General features: G+C 38.5%; 1 protein-coding gene across 1 annotated transcript; it reads left to right on the top strand.

Moving 5' to 3' along the window:
* The first annotated feature begins 1006 nt into the window (after nt 1-1006).
* LOC113360031 (putative nuclease HARBI1) lies at nt 1007-2353 on the top strand. Its single transcript, XM_026603582.1, has one exon. It carries the CDS (start codon nt 1007-1009, stop codon nt 2351-2353), a length of 1347 nt encoding a protein of 448 aa, XP_026459367.1.
* The last annotated feature ends 5922 nt before the right edge of the window (nt 2354-8275 follow it).

The following is an 8275-nucleotide window of genomic DNA, read 5'->3' as shown; positions in this document are numbered from 1 at the left end:
CACGTGAACGTTTGGAAGACCTTGCTACCCCCCATGATCCTATTGATGTGGTTGAAGGAAGAGACTATAAGCATGTTTATGAGAGCATGTATGTGTGGTGGTGGAAGCAACAATCTATTGGATTTTTGCTCCCAGAAATATATCGTCAAGAAAACAGAGATGAAGTTGGAGCTGCAAGCACTCAAGATCCGACATTTCTAGTAAATCAGGTCCCCCCAATATATCCATCACGGTATAAGTATGACAACGTCTCACAAGCTTCACCTGAATTTCCAAGAGTTTCTTTCTATACCGTACGTTCAGACAGTGAAGGCAACCGTGTTGAAGTGCCTTTGAAAGCATCTGATCCTCCTCCATTCACGTATGATGCTAATTGGGGAACAAGGGTTAGTAATTTTTGATTTTAACTCCTTCAATTATTTTGTCTGCCACATTATTATGATTTTCTTTACACATTAGAAGTTCCTTCATATATTTGCTATCTTGGTGTTTCTTTTCAGGAGCAATGGAAAGATTTACGTTAAATCTTGCAAAGGACGAGTATTGGTTTGAAATAGATCGTGCACGTGCTCTTGGGGAATGATCGACGTCAACCCAATCATGTTATGATCTTGGAGACAACTCTCAATGGTCATGCCATAAAAGACCAGCCACAAGTCAATCAGATGATGCACATGGTCATTATGTTCCATAAGATGAAGTAGTTCCAGAGTCACAATTAACTCAAGTCTTGAATAGTGGTGGGGTTGGTTTAAGTGAAGACGAAATGGCAAGGATGTTAGGATTAAGTTTTGGGGGAACATATATGTGTTTTCTTTAATGAATGTGTATGAAACTTGGATGTCTTTTCTTTTGTATGAAACTTGGATGTCTTTTCTTTAATGAATGTGTGCATGAATGTCTTCTCTTTTGTATGGATTCAAAAATCTTGGAATGCTTACATTATTTGAGTTTTGTTTATAGGTGCAATATGGACGATGAAAATCCGCTAAGGAGGTATGTACTAATGACGTATGGTATCGATCTTAGCATTGGTGATGATAGCGAGGAGAGAGCAATTGTGTTGTACCAGTATATGACTCAAAGAATGCATAGGCTCTTCCAACCGGTGCCTCAAGAAGTATTGACGCGACAAATGGTGGACAGGCAACGAGAGGATGGAGATGCAAGGATGATGCATGACTACTTTGGACCTAACTGTACTTGGGGCCCTAAGAAGTTCCACCAACGTTTGGGTATGTATCGACCTCTTTTCTTACGTATTCTAAGTGAAATAGTTGTTGCGGATCCTGCTTTTGATTTCCAAGTTGATTGCACCGGAAAACTTGGCCACTCTCCCCACATGAAGATGTATGCCGTAATGAAATGTTTGTGTAAAGTCATAGCCGCTGATAGCACAGATGACTATGTCTGTATGGGAGCGTCGACCGTCTATATGTATGTCAAGAGGTTTACTAGGGTAATTGTTCGGCACTTTGGTCCAAGGTATATGCGACTTCCTACAAGAGAATACACGAAAATATTATTGGCAGAAAATGCAGCTAGAGGGTTTCCTGGAATGCTTGGAAGTGTTGATTGTATGCATTTTCAGTGGAAGAATTGTCCAACAGCATGGGCAGGTACGTTCCGTGGACATGAGAAAAAACATACCATCATCTTAGAAGTTGTGGCATCATATGATTGGTGGTTTTGGCATGGTTTCTTTGGAATGCCAGGGTCGAACAACGACTTGAACGTCTTGGCTCAATCTCCACTTTTTGATATGATGGTTAATGGTTTAGCAGCTCCTTGTAATTACCGCATCAATGGCCACATCTACGACAAGGGTTACTACTTGGCGGATAATATATATCCACGATTGTCTTGTATTGTGCAGTCATTCAAAATTCTTCTTCCAAATCATCCAGCCAATACGTTGTTCAATAGATACCAACAAGCGAAGAGAAAGGATATTGAAGGGGCTTTTGGAACTCTCCAAAACAAGTTCCAAATAACAAAAAAGCCAACAATATATTGGGATAAGGAGGATATAAACTTTATTATCAAGGCTTGTTTGATTTTGCATAACATGGTCATTGAGAATGAAAAACGTAACTTAGATTGGGGTCAAGTCGTGAACGAACCAATACGACAGGTTATTGGAATACCGAGGTCATACCACGAGTTAAGGAATGATGAGGCATATCTCCAACTCCGCAATGATCTTGTTCAACATATTTGGATACGACATGGACTAGGTCTCAGAGACGGTGAAATGCCACCAGAATCTCCCCCTCCGCCACCAGATGATCTTGACGGTTCAGATGGTGAATTCGATCCTACCGATGTTTACTCACCAGAAGAACAACTTTAGTCTTTTTCGTAATATTTCGAAGAACATCTTTAGTCTTTTTTCGTAAGATTTCCAATGAAATTGGTTGCAATCCTTAGTCTTTTTTCGTAAGATTTCGAACATCTTTAGTCTTTTTCGTAAATTAAGAAATATTAAGATTTCCATTGTATTATTTATGGCTTTAATTGTTTTCATTGTTTTCAAAAGAGAAGAAGTTATGGATTTTCAAAAGAGAAAAAAAAACTAAGTATGGAACTTGAGGAATTGGCGTAGGTTCTGGATGTTTTTCAAGAAAAGCGCAAATAAGAATAACGTTTAGCGCTATTAAGAATAGCGCCAAATGCTATTAAGAATTGCGTTTCATTCCTAACCATTAGATCTGTAACGGCTCCTTCTAATCAACGACTCACAAAGAAGCGCCAGTAACAATAGCGTTTCAACGGCTATTTTTTTGAATTCGAAATTTTCCCTATAAATTGATCACTTCTCAGCTCAGCTCAGACCAAAACCATTCAATCTCTAGATTTTTCTCCAAGAAAAGCTAGATTGGAATATAGTAAGGTTAGCAAGGGAAAACCTTTTCAAAATGAAGAGGTGTACCGACTTTTCAAAGCCCATGTTCTCGGATTCAATCCCGAAGAAATTGATCCTACTCAAAATGTGGAAGATGAATCGGATGCTCCTAGTGTTAATGCTTCAACAAGTAGTGCTCCCGTAAGAAGCGACCCAAGATGGCATGAAGAGGATGGCCCTCGTCGACCAACGGGGAAAAGGGCTCAACAAAGGGAAGCTTTGGAGCTATCGGCCATCGTCGGCCATCAACGACGGAACGGAGCGTATTTTAAAACATTTTAGTGAAGAGAATGCAAAGAAGATGGCAAGATTGGATGGACAAGAAGAATATTATTAACTATTGCAGAGACAAAAAACAAATCCGTGGATTTGGCTTTGGAGAAACATGAACTCGAAGTGTTGGATGTGGTGGTTGAGACCTTGCCGGAATGGAAGCAGCAATTTATGTTGGATAAACAAAATAAGATTTTGGAAAAATATGGTTATCCTCCTAGAACACTTGATTATCCTAGCACTATGTAGCTTATGGAACTATGTAGCTTCAATTATGTTTTTTTTTTTTTTTTTTTTTTGCAATTTGATGTAGTGGAATCAATGTAGTTGAAGTATTTTTAGTATCAATCAATTTTATCTTCTTTTTGATTTGATTTGATTCAATATATGAAACCAAAAAACTAGTTTGTTCAAGAGGGAAAAAAATGAGAGAGTAGAAAAAAAAACTAAGTTAGGATTGGGGAAGTGGAGTGGCTCCTGGATGTTTTTTGTGGTTAGCGCAATTAAGATTGGCGCTGAAAAACGTCAATCTTAATTGCGCTGAACGCCATTCTTTTTAGCGCTTGACTTATGCTATTTTGATTAGCGTTAAGCGCCATTCATATTGGCGTTTCTTGTCCTCTACTGCGGCAATCTTATTGGCGTTCAGCGCCATTCTTATTGGCATTTCGATGGATTCCACGAACCCTTCCACCAAACCATGGAACGTTGATTGGATTTTCTGTGGAAAACCCCAACTTGGAAGCCACTAGACTTGACATTTCATGAATTTTCCACACTTGGAATAGGTTAGATTCCACCATAAGACTTGCTCTAAAGGAGCTGCCGGCTCAGGAGATGGGGCGATATCGAAATCTAGTAAATGTCTGGTGGTAGCAGTCTTTGCAGGTTCCTGCTTTGCCAATCCTGGCACTAGAAAGATAGTAGTACTATCAGGAGGACCCCAAGGTGAGTAAGGAATGCATGAATCGAATGTGAGATTCGTAAGACTACTTGCTTCCCGACCACCATACCGAGTGTAGTTGCCGGAATCGTATCTATACAAACTGAATCCGTTTTGTTTAACAACAGCACTGTAAATACCATTAGCACTATCAAGTTTTTTGGTTCCTTTACGTCAGCAAAAAGTGATTGACCCCTTAGAAGGGAATCACCTGGTTGAAGAAAACTCTGCCAAACAAACCGTGAACCAGGACACTCGAAGAGAGGGTGATAATGACTAGCAGAAGGCAATGTGTAGTAATTGGAGGAGCCATGAGACTTAAAAGTTGGTGTGTGAGTGTGTACGGACAAAGAGTTTCTACTTTCTAATCTTATAGACGGAGCTCGTAAGATATTGTCAACTTTAGGTCAGAAGTACTCCACCGACGACCTTTAACGTACTTAAAGCTTGCATGTGCAAATTCATTAACTAGGGATCTAAACAATTTATATACTTAGTTGACCAGCTCGGAAGTGATTTGCAGTGGCCCCTAATTTACTCACGGAAGTGATAGACATCCCGCCTGTCCAATCCCGCGGGTTGTCCCGTAAGACTTAGTCCTATGGGCTAGATATCTAACTGCTAGATTGGTCATCGACGTCAGTATGGGCAATCTTCTAAGTCCTATGGGCTAGATATCTAGCAGCTAGATTGGTCTTCCACGCCATCTGAGACCATTATAGAATGATGTTTGGTTCAGCGTCAGCGCTGTTTGGTTCAGCATTTTAAATCTCAGCCGTTAGATCATAAAATTTATCTCCCAGCGCTGAATCGTTCAGCGTTAAAAACACTTTTTGAGCGATGAACCATTCAGCATTTCAATCTCGCTGATAGTTGAACTGCGAGCACTTGCTAGGAGAGAGAACTATCAACTGCTAGTGTTAACTTTTTCCCACATTTTTTCATGATTTGCAACACTTTTTGGCCAATCTAGCAGTTCAATCTAGCCCATACAAATTAGCCTTAAGACAATGAATCAGAAACCTAGTGACCCCGCGGATTTGTACGGGGTGATTTTGTGTGGATCCCATCCCTTTATGAGACATCGGTATAACCCGCGGGATTACACTCGCGGAATGTAAATCATTTTCGAATTTACTCATCCACACGACCACGTAACAACACAATCTTGATAGCATAAAAATGTGTGGTTTATCGTGCATCCGGGTGCGTGTGATATCACACAACGCTGCTGGATCATTTGGCCATTGGCTGCAATAGATGAAAATTGGGTACTTCAAATCAAAGGTGGATTCTTCTTCAATAAGAAAGAATAATAATCATGCTTCAAAAATAAATAAAAAAAATAATTAATAAATAAACTACGGTTCAAAATGAAAATAAAATATCAGAAGTCAACTTCTCGTTTTTTGTGCAAAATTGAAATTTTGGATACTTCTTCCACATGAACAACGGAGGATGAATATCACGCTTAAATAAAAGGCATGTGTTTAACAGACATGGAGCATGAAAGCGCATCAACGGGGTTGCGGGTGGAGTGTGTCATCTAGAAAAGGTAGATGTCAATAGGATCACTTGTGTTCCCTTTACTAAAGATGTTTAACTTCCTGACTCTGGTTCGATCATGACTATGTCTGGACTAGTATTCTGCTTGTCGTCAGGCCGCGCCCCTCAGCTCACTGGCGGAGCAATTGCGACTCGTTGGTTCCTCGAAGTGCTGCCCCTGGGCGATATGGTGAATGCATTCTTAAAAGCTGAACTTGTTCGGCTGTGATATGATAAGTCGTAGTTTTTCATGCGACCCGTTTCCTCGAGAGTTATTACACCAATAAAATTCACTTGTCATTCTCATAGTGGCGTTGTTGTAATACCTTGTATTTTTAGCTACTGTTTCGGGTCGGGTTAGATCCGGATTAGTTAACCTTGTGGCTTAGTTAACCTAGTGGCTTAGGTTGTTGTTCCTTAACCTTAATTTAGGTGGGGGATGGAACTAGAAAGGCTACAAGCTATGGGTGGAAATAGAGTCTCTTAATTTATTTTAGTAAACAGATAAAATTAAGAGAAATGAAAAGATAAACAAAATAATAAATTTGTATATTAGTTCTAGTTTTAGTATTGTATTAATATAGGTTTTATAATTATAATTAAAATTAGGAGAGAGAGTTAGAGGTTGGAAAAGAAAAGGATAAGAAGAAGAAGAAGAAAAAAAAGATGGAGTTGGAGATTTTTTAGAGATTAGAAAACCAAAAGGGTAGAGATATTTAGAGGAGAAAGCTATGGAGAGGAAGAAGATGAATTGGAGCTAAGGTTCTTGAGGAGAAGTTCTAATTAGGAAAATCAGTGGAGAATCAATGCAATTGAGGTAGAATGTGAAATATGTATGATTTTATATTGTTACGATTCAGTGATTTATTTGAATAAATATGTACCTTTTGTTGATGATCAGGCTTCTCTTATTGATAGAAAACATGATTACGTATCTCTTGTTAAAATTTGAGAATTTTCCAATAAAAATTCACCGTTGAATGTTTCTTGTAATTTGGATAATAGTTTCTGAAATTCTGGACAGTTTCGTTTTGCCGCGGTTTTGATGTTCTTAGGCAATCTTAATGATGTTAAAATGATTTGAGGTCCTAACAGAAGTTGTATATAAATATCTTATCTTTCATTGTGCTTTGGATTTGCTTAATTTGAGACTAATATGAATTTATGGTGAATATTTTGGTAAATTGATGTTATCTTCCTAGATTTTGTGATGCGTTTGTAAAATCAATATCTTTTCATTGAGGCGTTAGTTAAATGTGAAATTTATATATGTTATACACGATAGTGTCAGGAACGTTCACTAAAAGTTTGAGATAGATCGGAGACCTGAAACACATGATGTAAAATGTCTGCAGCTAGCGCTTTTTTTTTTGAAACTAGGCATAGACCCGTCCTGCCCCTGGCAGCGTAGCCACCGGCTTACTCCCCCTGAGAAAACTCGTCCCCCTTACCCACAGTTAGTTAGTAATAATTACACGAGATCTCCAATGTTTGAGCGGAGACTCGAACTGCTGACCTCCTATTTGAGAATCACAGTCCTGGCCTACTGGGCTAACCCGAGATGGTTTAGTGTGTTTGATTAAATGCTTGAGATAAATGCATATTGTTTGTAATATATTGTTAAGCCATAGTTGCTTGTACTGTTTATAAAAATTATTTCAAAAATTGAAATGAGTTCATGTTTTACCGTTTGATGAAATATGGTTTCATGCTAACGGCGGGTAATGATCCCCGAGATTTAAATAGGTAATGATCCCCATGAGAACTTGTGTTTCCCGACCATCGATGGCGGTTGTCCGTGCTGGTAAACGATAGGTGGATGTACGAACCAAGGTTTTCGTACCGTGAATGAAACGGATAATGATCCCGGAGAGCAGATGAGTGTGATCCCATATGAACTTTTGTTCCTGACCATCGATGGAGGTTGTACGAACCAAGGTTTTCGTACCGTGAACTCATGGTTTCTCTATGACTATATTAATACGTGAATAAATGTGTTGAATCATTGATGGATGACTTGTTGACAATTATTTTGGTATTGTAAACTCATGGTTTGTTGGTGACGATGTTAATATGTGAATGATGTGTTGAAACTTAAATGGACGATTTTTTAATAATAATAATAATTAATGTTGTGAACTTATAGACTGAATTCTAGATTGGATAGTTTATCGAAAACATTGATGTTGTGATTGTTGAATATATTATTGATTCTTTGAAGTTGTATTGTGTTTCTTGTTATATGGTTTTACTTGAAAAAATGATCATGTTTGCGCATCTTTAGAGAATTGGGAATGCATTCTACTGAGCTGTCATCTCACCCCAATTGACATCCTTACAGATTGATCAGAGTTGCGCAGCGGAAGCTATGAATGAGTAGCTTAGTGATTGAATTGTTCACTTGTATTTGTTTGAAGTGTTAGTTTGAACTAAAATGTTGTTAAAGATGATTAGCGAATTCATATGTTTAAATTCATGTTAGAAAGGTTAAATTATGTTTGGTGAAATAACTTAAACAAATAACATAGATATGTGCATAAGTATCTTCCCGACCCGTAATGCTTCGAGTTCGGATCTCCATATGGGTTTGACCCTGATCCGGAACTCGC

The sequence above is a fragment of the Papaver somniferum genome, chromosome 3, assembly GCF_003573695.1.
Source record: "Papaver somniferum cultivar HN1 chromosome 3, ASM357369v1, whole genome shotgun sequence".
Lineage (NCBI taxonomy): Eukaryota > Viridiplantae > Streptophyta > Magnoliopsida > Ranunculales > Papaveraceae > Papaver > Papaver somniferum.
This window is presented reverse-complemented; position numbering and strand designations above follow the sequence as displayed.

Coding starts and splice junctions, on each gene's coding strand:
- LOC113360031 (XM_026603582.1), top strand. CDS start 1,007: ATGACGTATGGTATCGATCTTAGCATTGGTGATGATAGCGAGGAGAGA.